The sequence below is a fragment of the Belonocnema kinseyi genome, chromosome 9 (genome assembly GCF_010883055.1).
Source record: "Belonocnema kinseyi isolate 2016_QV_RU_SX_M_011 chromosome 9, B_treatae_v1, whole genome shotgun sequence".
NCBI classification, from domain to species: Eukaryota; Metazoa; Arthropoda; class Insecta; order Hymenoptera; family Cynipidae; genus Belonocnema; species Belonocnema kinseyi.
The window spans coordinates 48,324,890-48,343,618 of NC_046665.1; the positions used below are offsets into that span (position 1 = coordinate 48,324,890).

General features: G+C 26.0%; 2 protein-coding genes across 3 annotated transcripts in view; both read left to right on the plus strand.

Moving 5' to 3' along the window:
- Nucleotides 1-686: 686 nt before the first annotated feature.
- Nucleotides 687-7,335, plus strand: LOC117179304 (NEDD8). The gene is made up of 4 exons (XM_033370956.1): nucleotides 687-848; nucleotides 918-935; nucleotides 1,728-1,840; nucleotides 7,158-7,335. Exons 1-4 carry the CDS (start codon nucleotides 831-833, stop codon nucleotides 7,240-7,242), a joined length of 234 nt encoding a protein of 77 aa, XP_033226847.1. The 5' UTR covers nucleotides 687-830; the 3' UTR covers nucleotides 7,243-7,335.
- A 2,761-nt stretch (nucleotides 7,336-10,096) lies between these two features.
- Nucleotides 10,097-18,729, plus strand: part of LOC117179300 (protein FAN-like) — a 29,298-nt gene continuing 20,665 nt past the window's right edge. Inside the window, exons 1-6 of one of the 2 annotated variants that reach the window (XM_033370952.1) lie at nucleotides 10,097-10,428; nucleotides 10,555-10,785; nucleotides 14,124-14,319; nucleotides 14,430-14,615; nucleotides 14,710-14,781; nucleotides 16,884-17,092. In XM_033370952.1, coding sequence (XP_033226843.1) covers nucleotides 10,415-10,428; nucleotides 10,555-10,785; nucleotides 14,124-14,319; nucleotides 14,430-14,615; nucleotides 14,710-14,781; nucleotides 16,884-17,092 — 908 coding nt within the window. In that variant the 5' untranslated portion in view covers nucleotides 10,097-10,414. The remainder of the gene's footprint in view (nucleotides 10,429-10,554; nucleotides 10,786-14,123; nucleotides 14,320-14,429; nucleotides 14,616-14,709; nucleotides 14,782-16,883; nucleotides 17,093-18,729) is intronic. The other variant, XM_033370953.1, reaches the window with a different exon arrangement.

Here is an 18,729-nt window from a genome sequence, read left to right on the forward strand (position 1 = left end):
ACTGCAGAAAACCACCTCCCGAGTTTAGTCGGGTTTTCAAAATTCGAGTACATAACCCGATCTTTCGTCGTATATGGTGCCCATGTGAAGTCGTGTATAAATAGAAGTTATTAAAGTAAAATTGATTCTCGTGGTATTTTCTCGAACTGTATTTTCAAGTAGAATAATAAATTAATCTTTTTTCCTTAAATGCAACGTTTGGACAAAGAAATTACTTTTTTGTTGAAAATTCGTCTTTTTGGATAGCAAATTAATATTAGAACCAATGTTATAATGTCAATTTTTGAATTTGTAATAAATAGAAAATCATTTTTTTTGTTTAATAAGTCAGAAAGGTTGTATTTTAGGAGAAAAAGCTCGATTTTTCACTTTTGAGAAGCATAATGTGGTAATGTGGTATACAGGATGTTTTTTTAACTAAAAGAAGACTGGATGTAAGGAAAAATTTGATTTCCTTAATTACCGACTTTAGACAAATGATAATGTCCTAATGAATGATGCTTTGTTTAATATTTAAACAAAGTGTATATTACAATTTAACGTAATTTTATGCAGTTTACATTGAAACGTAGATTGCATTTTTCGCGCGTAAACTGAAAAATCTGGGTTCCGGTAATGCGCCGTAGCTAAAAGTATATTCATGGCTCTCTTCCTCTCTCTCAGCCGAATGGTGGAAAATGTGATCACGTGATTGCCAAATTTTCCCCAGCTATGAGCGTCCTAACCTCGAAACTATCATAATTGTAGAAGATAAGAAGCATTTTTACTACTTCGTTTATCTTGATTGTTTCCTGTTTATATTTAAAGCTAGTAATTAAAATTGTATAAAGATGTTGATCAAAGTCAAGGTAATTCTATACATAATAGGTTTACAATACAATCGAAGATTAGAAAATAATTAATTTTTTTGTTTTCAGACACTTACTGGTAAAGAGGTGAGTAAACCGGTAACGGTTTTTATTTTTTCTAAGTTAATATTCATCCTTAAGCAAAAATAAAGTGCTTTTTTTGTTGTTAAAATATATTATTATTAGTTTTTAACTTGGAAAGAAATCTGTTTGTTCTTTTTTATAGAACGGTTTTTGAGATCTTAATATATGTGAGTTGCATCTTTTTTTCGATAAGAGATTGAAATGCAATCTGAGTTTTCAGTTCGGTTTCGCATAAATTTGAGGTGAAGTTGATGCAATTGCTAAGGGAGTTACAGAAAAATAAATTTCAATGACGATGACGACATAACCTGAATATCAACGTGACATTTCAGTGGCAGTTCCCAATATTTTTTAGTATTATTGTTTCTCGTCAATGTTAAAGAGTAATTAATAAATTAATTTTGATCTTGGCTGAACTTGGGTAAATTTAGTATGATAAGACAAAGTAGAGGAACTTTTATAACAAATAACGTAACCTAAAAATATTTTGACAGGGTGTCTACACCCTACCTGGAATTGTCAGGGATTTTTTTTTTTAAGTCAGGCAATTTTTTTGAGGGCGTGCTTGATAAGTTCAAAATTCAACTTCTTGGTTGAAAATTTGTCTTCTATAGTTAAAAATGAAACTATTTCATTAAAAATTCATGTTTTAAAAAATGCGAAAAATTTAATTGGTCTGTTCTGAGATTGAAAATATATATGAATTTGTATGTGTTTTATAGAAGCGGAAAGAAATGAGAGATTCATGACTGTTTTATGTACTGAAAAAAGTGTATTATGTGTGTAATTTTACAGATTGAGATTGATATTGAGCCAACAGATAAGGTTGAGCGGATAAAAGAACGAGTGGAGGAAAAAGAGGGAATTCCCCCCCAACAACAACGACTGATATTTAGCGGGAAGCAAATGTAAGTATACTTACAATTATTCAGAATCTGTTATTTTATTACATGATTTTAAACTTGTTAAATACAAAATGTTTTTTTTTTAAATATAGTTTAAAATTTTGCTACATGTTTTAAAATGTATTCTTGAAGATTCTATAACTCATTTTAAAAAATAATTAAAAGTCATTCGATGAAATTCATAAGAATTTCCGTTAAATTTAACGAATTGAGGATAAATTAATGATACTCCAAAAGAATTCAAATTAAATTCTATTGGTTAGATTAAATTTTGAGTGAATTTAGAGTAGTTAAAAGGAAATTAGAAGAATTTAACAAACTCATGGTGAATTCAGAAAAATTCAAGTTTGTTAAAACCCATTCAAAAATATAAGAAAATGAATTGGATTCAATCAGTTCAAAACAAAATTCAGAAGAATTCAAGGGGATTCAAAAGAATGAGATGAAATGTCTAAAAATCCCAAGTGAATTCAAAATACTTCAGGATGAATTAAACCAAAACTTTAAAAAATGCATTGGATAATGGATTTTTTAAATTTGATTGTTATTTATTATTTTTATTTATTTATTTCATTTATTTTATACAGTGAATTTAGAGGAATTTAAGTGAATTAAAAATACTAAAATAATTCCAGTGAATTAAAGGAATTCAGGATAATTGAATAAGAATTCTGGGCGAATTCAAATAATTTGAAAAAAACATTTGAAAATCTCTTTAAATCTTTGAACCGCTACGAAGTCCTTCATTTCTTGTGGTGAATAAATCCTTTTAAATCCATTAAAATCCCTGACAATTTTGTAAAGATCTTAAAAATACATTTTAATTGTTAAAATCACCTAAAGTTTTTCACATTCTTTTAACCTTCTCAGCCTAAATTTCAATATCTCTAGTTCAGATTAATGCATCGGGATTTTTTATTTGTTAAACTATAGCAGGGTGGCCGCTGGACCCGGAAACGACCGTGAATTTATTTTTTGACGGGGAATTTTATACAATTTAAAAAAAAAATCCTTTCAACTTTGATTTTAATCGTTTCTTCATTAATTAGTTTAATTTTTTTCTTTTTCAATTATGATATCATTCAGTTAAGAATGCGTAATTCGAAAATCTTTCGCTTTAAAAAATTTTCATTTTAGATTTTTATTCTTTAAGCATACATTTCCATTTACAGAATTTTAAAATGCAGTGTTAAAGACTTGAACAATAAAAATTTAGAAGCGTTTAAAATGGAAGGTTTTTGATCAGAAGAACATTTTTAGTTGATAAACTGTGAATATAAATTAACTAATGATTTCTTAAATTTAATTGTACTTTAAGATTTAAGAAGTAAATAATAATTGATTGTACAAGACGATTCGGAATCAGTTAAAAATTTCAGAATGTCCAGATTTTAACGTTAGCAATTAAACTGTTTCAATTGGAAAAAGTCGTAGCAGTTAAACAAAAAACGCCCGATTGAAATTTTATAAACTATTTTTGATTGTAAAATAATTTCAAAATAATATATTCATGTACAGAGAGCGGACGAGCGTAGCCTGAAGTTGCGCATGTACCGTAGCCTCGGCGTTGTGGAGAACTGTCGCATGGGCGGAAGTGGTGGGAGAGTCGCGCGAACATTTGAATGTGTGTGGCTGTGATGAGCAGCTAGCACTGAGAAGAATCAAAAGAAAATAGATCGACAAATGATCCGTTGTCATCAATGCAAAAAGAGGGTGGTCGCTGGACCTGGAAATCGGGAAATGACAGTGAATTTATTTTTTTACCGCGAATTTTACAAATTTTAAGAAAATAAATCTGTTCAGCTTTGATTTCAACCATGTTTTAAATAATTAGCTAATTTATTATATTTTTCATTTATGATATCATTCAGATTAGAATGCGTAATTCGTAAATATTTCACTTTAAAAATTTTGTATTCAAATTTTGAAGCGTACATTTTAAGTATTAAAAAGTAAAAAATAATTGATTTTACAAGAAGATTCGGAATCAGTTCATAATTTTAGAATTTCCAGGTGTAAACTTAAAAAATTAAACAGTTAAAATTTGAAAGTCTTATTAGAGAGATAAATGTAAACACAAATATACAAAAAGTGAAATGTGTTACATTGTAAACAATGTAACACAATAAACACTTTATTGAAAGACATTGTCAAATTATTTTTAATTATAAAATAACTGAAGAATAATATATTCGCAATTAAAGGCTTGAATTGTTTTTCAAATATTATTTCAGTATAAAATATTCAATTTTTAAACCATTCAATTTAAAAAAATTTAATTAAGAAAAATCACAATTATCTAATATTTAGTGATATCTGACTGTTTATTTTAAAATCAGTAATTACAAATGAAATACACAAAACCAAACACATTCGAGTAAGTTCACTTCTTAAATTAAAAGTTAAATTATTTTTATTTCAAATACTTTTAAAATCCTTAAAACACTTACAAATTTTATTTCAAAATCTTGAAACATCTGAATGTGGTTTTACGTTTTTAAAAATCTAAATTATTTTTTGAAACTTTTTAAGAACTTCTAAATTTCTTTTAAAATGATTCGCATTTTTCCTAAATCTTTTTAAAAAATTAGGTAAAATTTAAAAAAAATTGCTTAATATTTTCATACTTTCGTAAACCTTTCTAAATCTTTTTAAACCTTCTCTTAAATTAATTTAAAAAAATAAAAAATCATTTTCAACTTTCCTACGGATCTTAAGGAAATGTGTTCTTTTCTTTTAAAGCCCTTCACACTTCTCAAAAGAAATTAAATTTAATATTAAATATTAAATAACTGTTATTTTTCTTAATTAAAGATTTCAAATTGAATGAGTTAAAAATGGAATATTCTAAACTGAAACAATATTTGAAATTAAGTTAAAGCCTTTAATTACGAATATATTATTTTAAAGTTATTTGAAAGTTAAAAATAGTTTATAAAGTTTCAATCGGGTGTTTAAGTTTGTCTAATTAAGAAGAGATTCAAATTTAAACAGTTTGATTTTTAAAGTTTAAATATGGAAATTCTAAAATTATTTACTGATTCCGAATCGTCTTGTAAAAGCAATTATTACTTATTTTTTAATACTTAAAGTACAGTGCAATTTCAAAATTATTAATTAATTTATATTCACATTTTATCGACTACAAATGTTTTTTTTTTAATCCTAAACAATCTATTTCAAACATTTCTAATTTTTTATTTTTTAAGTCTTTAAAACTGGATTTTAAAGTTCTTCAAGTAAAAATGTACGCTTAAAAATTAAAATAGAACATTTTTAAAGTGAAATATTTTCGAATTACGCATTCTAAACTGAATGATGTTATTATTGGAAAATATAACAATTTAGTTAATTATTTAAAACACGGTTGAAATCAAAGCTGGACAGAGTTATTTTCTAAAAATTGGTAAGATTCCCAGTCAAAAAATAAATTCACTGTCATTTCCCGATTTTCAGGTCCAAAGGCCACCCTATTTTTGCATTGATGACAACGTATCATTTGTCGCTCTATTTTCTTTTCATTTTTCTCAATGCTATCTGCTCATAACAGTCACAGCCATTCAAATGTTCGCGCGACTCTCCCACCACTTCGCCCCATGCGACGGCTCTCCGCAACGAGGGTGCCGAGGCTACGCTCCGTGCGCAACTTCAGACTACGCTCGTCCGCTCTCTGTTCATGTATAAATGTTTTTATTTAATTAAAAATATTGTTAGTCTAAAATTTAAAATTTTTTGATTGAGGAAAATAAAAAATGCTTAATATTTAAAAATATGTGATTGTTCATGTAAAGCATTTAAGGGTTTTAAAAATATTTCAAATAAAAAAATTTCAACTTTTAATTTGAAAAGGGTTGAAACTGGTATTTATCCAAAAGAATTATAGTTTTTCTTGGAACAGGGAATTTTTAATATTTTGTAAATTCCGAGCTGGAACAGGACATTTTTTTAAAGAATGAATTATAATTTGAAACGGGATATTTTCGAAAAAAATTTAAATGATAAATTTGAACATTTTTAAATTCATTGATTGATTCCTCAATTTAGAGCATTGGAAATGATAACGTGGATTTATATTCTTAGAACTGAATCACTTCAATTTTCAAAGTTTATAGGTTTAGCGTTCGATTTTTCAAATTTCATTGACCGGGAAATGGCCGGAAATTTTTTCCTTTGATTAAAATGCTCACCCTGTATAGCTGAAATTCTCACAAAAATGAATATTAGTAAATTAATCAGATGAATTCAACATATTACTATAAATATTTTCACAAAACTAAAACAACTATATAGTGAGAAAAAAAACGTCCGGGTATAATCCACCCAGTCTACGCTGTGAGGGTTAAATCCTTTCAAAATATTGAAGTCAATCAAAAATTCACTAGAATCTATCATAATATCTTAAAATATTACAATTTCCTGTAAAAATTTTGCAATACCTTGAAATATTTAAGAATATTGGCAATACTACGAAATGCCACAAATATTTTGAATACATTCTTTAAGATACATAAAAATATTATAAAATCACTTGAAATTACCTGAGATTTGATGATTATTCCTTAAATATTGGAATATTTATTGAAATAACTTAAAAGTTTTTAAAATTCCATACAATTATTGAAATCCTTGGAAATATCTTAATGTCTTTTGGAATCTTTTAAAATATCCTAATATATTTAATTTAAAAATATCCTGAAATAGTTGAATTTGCAACAAAAAAATGAATATTTAACGAATTAGTTACACACTGTTAAAATTTCAAACCAAAAGCCGTCCAATAATTGAATTTTTAACAATAACAGATTAATTTTCTGCAAAAAAAATTTGTATTTTAAACCAGAAAACATGAGATTTATACTTAAGAAATTATGAATTTTTGCACCAAAAATACGATTTTTGAACAAAAAAGTTCATTTTCAAGAAAAAAGTCCATTTGGAACCAAATAGTTGAATCTTCTACCAAATTATGGAGTTTTTAATCCGAATATATATATATATATATATAAATTTTTAACAAAATAGTTGAATTCTTAAGCAAAACAGATTAACTGTTTTTATCCTGCAAATATGAATGTTTGACAAAAATGATAATTTTCAACCAAATCATTTAATTTTCTACAAATCTCTTGCAATTTCAAACGAAAAATGTCAATTTTCTACGAAAAATGATACCTGGAAAAATTCAGAAATATTTCGAAAAAACCCGGAATTGTCAGGGCATATTTCTCAAGGTTTTAGGTAAATACCTGTTAATTATTTGAAATTTAAAGGGAGTAATTGAAAATTTTATATATTAAATAAATGTTTAAATCGTTTTTAGGAACGATGAAAAGACGGCACAAGATTACAAAGTCCAGGGTGGCAGTGTTCTTCACCTGGTGCTCGCTCTCAGAGGAGGATCTTAATTTTTGCCCTAAGGCACGAGGACTGGTTCCGTTAAGCGAAGCTTACAATAACTTACATTTTAATTTAATTTAACGTAACGTTTCTATCAAGAATAAAATTACAATAAAAATGTTAATAAATAAAAAATAAAATCCAAAACTTTGTTATTATTTAATGTTTTTTCCAGATTAGATATAAGTTTTTAGATTTCTTTACAACCGCATCACAATTTTTCAACTTCCTAGCCATCTTTACAAACTCGGAAAATCTCTGGAAATATTTTAAAGTTCTTAAGAATTCATGGGAATTACAAAAAATACATTTGACTTGAAATCTGTACAAATCCTAATTTAAGAATGCTTCAATTTTGTAAAGAAGTTTGTAATTGTTAATTTTAAAGTATAGAACTTTGAATTGGTTAATTTTTTAATTTTCCAATTACAAAGAATATGGTTTTTAACTTTGTGGTGGGGGGGGGGGGGGGGGGGGGGGGGGGGGGCTTGAAAATAAATTTTTTGGCTTGAATAGCAAGGAGGATCAAAATAATTTTTAATTGTTTTTCTTACTTTCTTTTTACTGAAAGAAAGTCTTATATTTTTTCCTTGGATACCTTCAGGTTAAAAGATTTATATTTTAGTATTTATTCGTAAAAATAATTTAATATAATTTTGAAAAATGAAATTCGTTTTTGTTTATAGAGGCCACCTTGAAATATTTTATATTTGTATTGAGAATGTGACTGATAATATTTTTAAATAATTTTTAATTGATGGCCTTAATAGTGTAATAATTTTAAATCGAAATCCTTCGGAATCAATCATTTCAAATTCAGATACGTTAAAAATTCCAGAGAAATGTAACTGTTAAATCATACAAATTGTAAAATTTCATAATGAAACGCTTAATAGTTTGTGTCATATTTAATGATTTGAATAATATAAATTTTTTGGTTTCAATTTTAGACAATGTTAAAAGTTTCTTAATTTTAGACATAGAGGAGAGTAATATGAGAAAGCGGGGTATCAGCTAAACTAAGAGACCCACTCTGTTGGTTCTATCACTAACTTGTAGCCCTTGAAGAAAGAGTAATTTCGTGGTATAGTCCATTTTTCATTGGGCTTCTAAAGATTATAGGCGAACTTTTTCTGAAATCGATGGTGGTCGAGTTCTTGGAAGGGAATTCTTTAAACCCTATTTATTATTCATTAAATATGTATTTAGCAGTAAAGTTTGTCTGGAGTTATGGGAATTGAATAACTAAGTAGGAAAATATCGATAGTGTTGAAGTTTTTCATTGTACAGGTCAGGCATAGTAAGTGCATAGTTGCACGGTGTGGTTCTCATAATATGAGATACCTGTGGTTTTTATAACACTGGCTGCGCGGGGGAAATTGGTTACAAAAGTGTTTGTGCCTACTGCAAAAACTAAATATATCTAAATAGCAGTAAATTTATACTTCGAAAACATAGAATAAAGTTTTTAATTAAAAATAATACTTTATTTTGCATTTTATTAGCTATTTCCTGGGGTATCTCATATTATGAGAATAGTTTGACGATTTTGGAAAAAGCACTTTTTTACATTTTTTGTATTTTCAGCATAAAAAAATTTAATAAAATTATTAAAATATAAAAATTTAGATTTAAATATCCCTACACGCTTTTTATGATTATTTATATATTATTATTTATATTGAATTATAATTTTCTAAATAGTTTAATTCTTATGTTAATTATTTATTAAATAAAAAACTTGGGTACAACTATTGAAAATGTTATTATATATAAAAATCAATCTTTTCCACATCGATTTGAACTCAATTCATGTAAGATTATAAAAGTCAAGTATACTTTATTTGTAAAATTCTTTTAAACGTTTTCTAAATTCAATATTGAGGTCATAATCCCTGTAAGGTAACTTTTTCTGGTAGTTTTTAATTACACTCCTTTTAATATAATTTTTTTTTATTTTACATATTAAAGTAAAACTTAATAACATTTTTAAATGCCCTAAATTTAATAGTTAAAAAATATATATTAAAATCCATTTTCAATTTAAATTTAATAGTTATAAAGTGTTTTAGGGTCTTATTATATTATAAAGCAGATTCGACTTTTAATTAATTTTTATTGAAAGAGATTTTCCTGATAAAGAGGTAAATATTCATCTTTGCTTAATTCTTTAATATGATATTTAAATTAATTTGTACTATAAATTAAAATTGTCATGTAATAATTTAACCATTATTTTTAATTAAATTAAATTGATATATATATATATATTAATGATATTATTAAAAATTCAAATTTTTTAATATTTATAAACATATTTTATAATATTGACATTGATTTTTATCCCTTTAAATATTTTAAAAGCATTATTTATTTTTATATTATATATTATACTATATATATTATTAATTATGATTAACATATAATTTATAAAAATTAATTTTTAACAATATAAAATTAGAAAATAAATTTTTCTTTAATGATAATTTTATATAAAATTTGTTTTACAATACTAAAAATCATTATATGAAATTAATTAATATTAAAACTCTATATTCGAGAATGTTGACTTGCTGTCCATAATCTTTAAAGAAGAAATAATAATCATCAAGGTTTCGTCAAAACGACAACTTCATATATAAGTTCAGGGAAAAAATCAGGACTAGCCATTTAATGTGGGTCCACGAGTAAATTTCTCATTTGATTAGATTTATAGACAATAATATTTTTCAACTTTTTTGTTGTAATTTTTGATTGCAGTAGGTTAAACCTGGTTAAACTCAAAAATTTCGCGCCTCTTTTTGTTCGACGCAAGCGCAGAATTCCAAGGTCAAATTATGTGTTCATTGGTTGCAGGTCCCAGGTTTTTTTTACGTTTTTGACAGTTTCTTCTGACAGTTTCTCAACTCTTTTACGAGGGCTAGTTTCCCGCTAAATGGTCTATAAATTTGTATTTTTCTTTAGCTTTGATGCTACTGTGAAGTGAAAATTTTTAATTTACATTCTCTTAAGAGAATACAATATGCGAAGAAAAGTTGGGAGACTTAACCTAAACGTTAAACTACAATTGGAATTAAATCATTTTAATTTTGTGTCATTCAGTTAACAGAACTTTCGTAGGCGTATTTTTTAAGCTTTCCTCAATTTCTTCCTTATTTTCGTGTTTGAAAAACTAAAAAAATGGAAAAAGAAAGGTAAGATTACGATTTTCTTTTCTACCTCTTGTTACAATTAATACCTTTTTTATTTTCTGGTTTTTTATTTTCTATATTTTAATTAATTTTTTATAAAATTAATTTTCTTAAATTGTAAAATGATAGATTTACTATGCTTCTCCTGGAGCCGGGCGAAATATTCTTCGAGGATTATAGCGCCCAGATGAGGTTTGAAGGTCCTTCAAATTCAAAAAATGATTGGATCGAGGGAAGATTAAAACTTTGTTCTAAATCCCTCGTTTTTGTAAATAAAGATATGAATCAGCCCCTCATTAAAATTCAATTAAAAGAGACAATACTGGCTGAAATTTGCAATTCTAGCAATAGTTTATCAGGGTGAGTTAATTATTTTTGTAAATTATCTTTTATAAATGTTTGTTTATCTTGACTTGTCAGTTTGACATCTTATAAAATTCTGTTTCGACTTTAAGTGGTTTTTTAATTGAATACAAATTCTTTATTTTGAATCGGAATATCAGGTAGTCAACATTTTAAATTAGACTTAGTGATTTTTATTTTTGACAATTAAAAAATTTCCAATCAGAAATCTATAAAATTGAATACATTTCAATTTTAAATCGTCTGATTAGAACTATTATTTTTAATTGTTTTAATATAACTATACACCAAAAAAGGCATTTAAAATTAATACATTTTCTATTATAAACATTAAGTATTTTCAATTGAGCCTTCAATTAAGAATACTCGAAACTGAAGAATTAAACATTTCAAATCGTTAAAATTGAAGAATTTTAACTTATCAATCTTTAAAAGTGAACTACATATTTAAAAAAAGACGTTCAAAATTATATACCTTTAAAATATCAATTTTAAAAATAGAAAAATTTTAACTCTACATTTTCAAAATAGTAGAATTTTTAATTGTAGTTCTTGACTCTCTCCTTCACTAATTTATATTTGAAATTTCTTCAATTTGCAAGATTTAGAATGGCTTTTTAATTGCAATGCAAATTGACTTTTGATATTCAAAATCATCCGAATTTAAGAATTCTTATTTTTACGTATTTAAAATTGAAGAGTTTCTAATCGCAATTCTTAAGAATGGTAGAAATTGTAATTGTATATCTTTAAAAATGAAGAGTTTTTTCGGACAATTTTAAATACAAAATATGCGAGTTTTAAATTTTACTATTAAAAATTCGTGTACTTTGACTGAAAACTTGACCTTTGATCCCCAAAATCATGCAAATTCACACATTTTTATTCATACTTTGTTAAAATTAAACAATTTTTAATTCTAATTCCCCAAAATTGTAGAAATTTAAACAAAAAATATTTAAATTTGAACAGTTTTCATTTCAGAAAATTTGCAATTAAAAATAATCCAAGTTTTAAGTATTAATTTTTACATTCTCATCATTTATGATTGAGAAAGTATTAGAATTGTCGGAAAATTGACATTACAGTTTTTCAATGGATCTCCACGTTTCGAGACCCCCTGAATCTGAAAATCAGGTTTTCACGATGGCGTCAGTCTGTCTTTCCGTCCGTAAACACGATAACTCTCGAAAAAATCAACGAATCAAATCCTTTTAGGTCTTTTTTTAGCGTTTTCAAAATTTTTTAAATCAACCGAAAATCAAAATTTTGAACCAAAAAACGCACGATATGAAAAATAGTCAAGAGAAGAAAAACATTTCTTTTTAAAAGACCTACAAAATTATCATGACAAATTTTTGGATTTTCTTCAAAAATCAAAAAGTCAAATTTTGATTGCACAAAAAAATAATGAAAAATAAAAAATGCCATTTTGTAAACAAACTATGTAGGATACGAAAAAAGACGAATTAACCAATATTGTTATCCCAAAAAAGATCTACAATTTCGTTAAGAATCACTTCTTCATAGGACCGCGCCTTTTGTTTTATTCGTGAAAAATAACGTTGAAAAAAAAACCAACAAAAATGTGTGGAAGAACGACGAAAGTTACGAGAAAAAATTCAACGAAACCTGTTTACAAATGTCTGACGGAAATCAAGCGCGTAGCGCGAGTGTCACGGTGAGAACGTGTACGTCAAAGCTCACAGAGCTTTGAGAAACATAATCTTTGAGTATACTTAATTAAGTAGACAATTCAGAATATGAAAGAGATCTTTTTGATAAAGTTTTTTTTCAAGCATTCAAAATGCAAAGAATAAATATCCGAGCGCGAGGTAACCCATTATCGATCGCGAAGCGCGAGATTGAACCGTCGCGCGCCCTAGGTGCTCTCAAACTTGAAAATGAAGCGAGCCGCGCGCGTAGTATGTATTTCTCTGTGTAGTCTTAAATCAATAATTTAAAAATATTGATGATCAACAATCGAAATGTTGAATTTAGAGGATTTAAAATTGAAAACCTGACTTTTGATTCTAAAAATCATTCAAATTTAAGCATTTGTGTTCATAAGACTTTAAAATTAAATAATTTTTCAATTGTAACAAATTACAATAAAAAATGATACGAGTTTTAAGTTTTGCAATAAAAAATAATTCTGTCATTATGATACTTAAATAAAAAGTTTAGAACTTTGAATCGTAAATCTTTAGAATTGAAAGGTTTTTAATTTTGGAAATTTAAAATTAAAATTTATCCAAGTTTTAAGCTTTACAATGAAAAATTCTGTAATTTAATATAATTTTGTATGTTTGTTGTTTTTCTTTACATGGTCTTAAAACAAGAATTTAAAAATATTGGTGATTAACATTGGAAGTTTTATCAATTTAGAAGATCTAGAATTTAACTCCTGGGTTTTGTTCATCAAATTCTTCCAAAATTAAGAATTTTTATTCATATATCTTAAAAATTGAAAAGATTTAAATTGGAATCCTTCCAAATTATAGAACTTTGAATCGTGGATGTTTTAATTTTGACAATTTATATTTAAAAATTATGCAGTGTTCTAAGTTTTACAATTCAGAATTTTGCAAATATGATGCTTTCAAAACGAAAATTTTCAAAGTGAAAGATTTAGAATTGAAAAGTCTATGTTTAATTTATAAAAGGTAAGAATTTTTATTTATGCATCTTTAAAATTGAAGAGTTTTCAATTTTTTTAATTATACAAATTTTAAGTTTTTAATTAAAAATGATGTAATTTTGATGACCTACATAAAAATTTTCTCTAATTTGGAAGATCTAGAAGAGAAAAGTTGACTTTTTATTTTCAAAATCATTCAAATCTAAGAATTTTTATTTATAAATTTTTAGAACTGAAGAGTTTGTAATTGTTACTTTAAAATTTTAGAACTTTGAATTACAAATTTTCTTTATCAAAGATTTTTTTATTTTGACAATTGTCAATTAAAATTTATGTAAATATCAAGTTTTACAATTTAAACTCCTGTAATTTTCATGAAATATTGTGATGATTTAAAATTGGTCAATATCAAACACTTTTAATTTTTAATTATTTAATATTAAACGCCCTTATTTATAAATTATACCCAATTCATAATCGCTTAATTTATTTAAAAAATTCAAACGCCTTTAATTCAAAATTATTTATAATTTATTATTGTTTCTAAGATTTTTAAACCTGATATTAAAATTTTGATTTAATTATGGATTTTTATATTGTTTATATTTTAAAAGTCAGGAAATAAAAATGCAGAGATGCATTTATTGCTAGTTCTTAATTAATGTTTTTAATATTTATTTAATTCTTTTACTAGGTCAAATATTTTGTCCATAGAGTGTAAAACGTATGTAAAAATGTTGGAAGGAAACGTCCTTGCACCTTATAAATTTGTGCACAAAAAGACTTGTTTTCAGTTAAGTTTTAATTATGCGAAAGTCGAAGATTGCCTTTCACAAATTTTACAATTGCTGAGAGCAGCTACTCTTCCAACTGCTGAACAAAATGCTATGGTTAATACTTTTTTATATTCAACTTGAAAATCGAGGATTAATTTAAATTTATTTAAATTTATTTTTGTTAAATTTAGTTAATGTTTAACCTTATGTAATATAATTCTCAGATTATGGCAATAGTTCATTCAAGGCAATCACGAGTTTCTTTCGATACTTCGTGGCTGGAAGATCTTTATGAGCAAGTTGTAACAGAAGTGCAGGCTAATAAAGTTCTACCACTTGTTGTTAATCCAGGAAGAGTTTTACTCACAAATAGCAGAATATATTTTCAACCTTATAATAATATGGATCAAGTAAGGAAATTAATTTTTACCTAAAATTATTTCTAATTTTTCAGAAAAGAAAAGAAATATTTGAAAACTGTTATTTATTTATATTTATTTCTAGCATCCTGTGTTAAAGATACAACTGAAGGACATAAAGAATGTGATAAAAAGGAGATTTCTTTTACGACAAGTGGTATGGATCATTCAACTAAGTTTATGTTTAAGCAATTCAGAATAAATAAAAATTTTAATTCTTCTTTAACGTCCAACATTCAAATTTCACTACAAAATTCTAGATAATAAAAAAAAATCTGACGATCAAAGTTGGAAAACTCACTCTTTTTTAGATGTCTGTATTCAAATTAAAAAATAAATAAGAGTAGAGAAAATGAAGGAAAATTTTAAACCCCCTTCTATTTCTCTTTCGTTTTTTCTTTACTGTTATTATTTTTTAATCAAGTTCAGAAAACATTTACAAAAAATCTACCAACGTTTCGATGTTAATTCATTTTTCTTTCATTCATTTTTCCGCACTTTTTTTGGCGATGACACATCGTTATTAATTTGAAAAAAGGCACATAACTTTAGAATTAACAGAATAGTTCAACTTTCAACCAAGTTCACTTGAATTATCAACAAAAAAAATATGAATTCTACATAAAAAATTTAACAGTTGATATTTTAACCAAGTAAAGGTTTTTATTTTTAATAACAAATTCAAATGAATTTAACCAAAAAGCATGCATTTTTAACCAAACATTTGAATCCTTAATGAAAATAGATTAATTTTAAACCAAACAGTTGAATTTTTTTTATCAAACAGATGAATTTTTTACCAAAAAAAGGATCAATTCTTAACAAACTATGTACATCATTTTTAACCAATTGGTAGAATTTTTAACCGAGAAGATTAATTTTCTACCAGAAAAAACTAATTTTCAGCAAAATACATACATTTTTAACCTATCAAATTGGTGAATTTTTGACTCAAAAATACGATTTATCTAAAAAACAGTTGAATTTTCAACAAAAAAGTTCTGTTTTCACCGAAAAGATTCATTTTTAATCAGACAGTTGCATGTTCAACCGAATGAAGTGAAATTCTACAGAAAGTGATCATTTTTTATAATATTTTATTATAAAATTCTTTGATTTTCAAGCCGAAAGGAGGAATATTCAACTAATTAGTTAAATTTTCAACATAATAGTTCATTTGTTAATTTAAGAACATTATTTTGTAAAAAAAAAACGAATTTTCAACAAAAAAATATGTATTTGTAACTAAAAGAATTAACTTTCAAGAAAGTTTCAACCAGGGAGTTGAGTTTTAAATATAAAATTTATTTTTTAACAAAAAATTGTAATAGTTGATATTTCAACAAAAAATATTTTTATTTCATATTTGAACAAGAAAAAACAATTTTTTTACTCAAATACTTAAAGTCTCAACGATACTAGATAAAAAAAAATCGATTTTTTACAACAAAAAAAGACGAATTTTCAATAAATTACATAAATTTTCAACCAAATAGTTGAATTTTCAGGCAAAAAAGATGCATTTTTTATAATAAAATATGAATTTTCAACAAAAAATATACTTTAAAACTAATGAGTTTAATCAATGTTTAATTGAAAAAAAAAAAATTTTTTAACCAGAAATAAATGAATTTTCAATTTAAATCGTGAATCTTTCACAAACAAAAAAAAGCTTTTGAAAAAATGGTTGAATTTTTAACCTAAAAAGATTATTAATCAAAGAAAAATGTTATATTTTATATTTCACAAAAAAAAGATTTCAATTTACAATAAAGAAAACTTATTTCCATCTTAAAAAGTCTGCCCGCTTCGCGGGAATTAACACAGAAATCAGATTAATTTAACCAACAAAAACAAATTTGCAACAAAGTACTTAAATCCTGAAACTAAATTCATAAATTAAAGGTTCTACCAAATTTTTTAATTTGCAATCAAATAATAAAAGTCTTAACTTTTAACGAAAAATAGATTTTCTAATTGGGTTCTAATAGTTCAGGTCGCATTTAAGTGAAAAAAATGAGAAAAAGAGGGGGCTGGGAAAATAAGGAAAAGACTCTGAAGCCTGCTATAAATCAATAGGAATTGTCTTCATTTATAGACTAAAGAATAACATTTTAAATAAAAAATTAAGTTATTTTTAAGACATTTTTCTTTTTGACACTATTTTTCAAGTTTGAGACACTATTTACAATATTTTTTTATTTCTGAAGTCAGTACGAGGCCTGGGATTTATATCTCTAGTTTAGTTTTGAATTCTAGGGACTCGAAATTAAATGGACTCGAGTGCCAGAAGGAAAACCGGAATATTTCTTTCTTTCGTTGAATAATCAGGAGGATAGAGATAAATTATATTCAGATTTATTGAAACAATCCCAAGTTCATCTGGAGACGATACCACAAAATCAGATGACAATGCAGTGGCAAAATGGAGCCTTATCTAATTACGATTATCTTCTGTATATTAACAGGTAATCATAATTATTTTTCTCATTAGATACACAAATGAAAATAATAATTTGTAATAAAAAGGGTCTCTGTTAATCATCTTCAACCTAACAGTTGTTGAACTCGATATTTCTTTACAGAAAGTATCTTTTTGATGATTTATGAGTAGTTCAAAGGAAAATTTCAAATTTTCCAGAGACTTAAATATAAAAAAATATTTCTGTGACTTTTTTTAGTTTATTTGTTGTTAAATAAATACATACTTCTTGTTAAAATAGAATTCAACTTGATTTATTTCAAGAAGGGTTCCATCCTCTTTAAATAAATGTAAACTTTTATAATTTACGTAAAACTAATAAAAAAAAGAAAAAGAAAAGAAAAGTTGAGTGCAAAAACGCTTTAGTACCCGGAAAAAAAAACATTTTCTGCTATACAAAAAGCTCCATAGAACGCACAGTTTTCAACTTATCCAACTCTTTCTTAGTATTTTTCTGCTCAGATTTGAATGTGGAATAAATCTTCTTAAACAATCATTTAAAATTTACTTATTTCGGAAAGGAATCTATCATCTTTAAAAAAATGTTAACCTTTAAAAACGATCGAAAAGTTATCCCATCAAAAAAGTGGTGTAGCGATTATTTCTAAATGTAGCTTTATTTTTATATTACTGTATTTAATGTTTTGTTGAAATTTTTTTTTAAATTTATTTATTTAACTGAAAAGTTGACTATTTTATTTTGGTTTACAAATTGATAGTTTTTAGTTAAAAATTCAAGTGTCGGTTTGAAAATTCATTTTTTTGCTTGAGAGAGAATTCAACAGTTTGTTTGTAATTCTCTCTCTCTCTCTCTGTCTCTCTCTTGGCTGCAAAATCTTTCTTAGTTGAAAATTCAATTCCTGTTAAAAATTTGTTATTTTTAGTTGGATATAACTGTTTTTTATTAAAAATTAAAATGCTTTCTGTTGAAATTTAAACTGCTACATTTTTTGTTCAGAATTCATCTTTTTTGGAATGAAAATCTAATTAGGGTAGCCATGGGTATTGCCGACCCCCTTCTAGCGAACGATACTGTGCAATGCAAATGTTCTATATAAAATTCCAGAGATATAAAATAGATACTTTTACATGCATAAATATAATATTATCCATGTAATTTCTATTTTAATATTGATTCAGTACAAAATTAATGAATTTGTATTCATTAAATACGAGGGTGGATTGATAAATTTCCGGCCTGACCAAGAAAAACAACGTTTTTAAGAATTTTTTTTTTTATTTCTCAACATAATCTCCTCCAAGGCTGATACATTTCTCATAGCGGTGTTCTAGTCTAGTAATGCCATCTCTATAGAATGATTCGTCAAGCTCCTCAAAATACCCATTTACAGCTTCGATTACTTCTTCATTGTCCGCAAATCTCTTACCGCCAAGCCATTTTTTGAGGTTAGGAAACAGAAAATAGTCACTCGGGGCTAGGTCTGGAGAGTAGGGAGGGTGCGGCATCAATACAAACTTCAGATCGTTGATTTAACCATCGCAACGAATGACTTTTTGGTTCACTGTTAGCAAACGCGGCACCCATCTTGCGCAGAGCTTTTCCATATGCAAATGTTGGTGAAAAATATTGTGCACACGTTCATATGACATCTTACAGGTCTC

What these genes read in the sequence shown, in the direction of transcription:
- LOC117179304 (XM_033370956.1), top strand. An exon ending in ATATTTAGCGGGAAGCAAAT is followed by an intron (nt 1,841 to 7,157) that starts GTAAGTATACTT and finishes AATCGTTTTTAG; the next exon opens with GAACGATGAAAAGACGGCAC.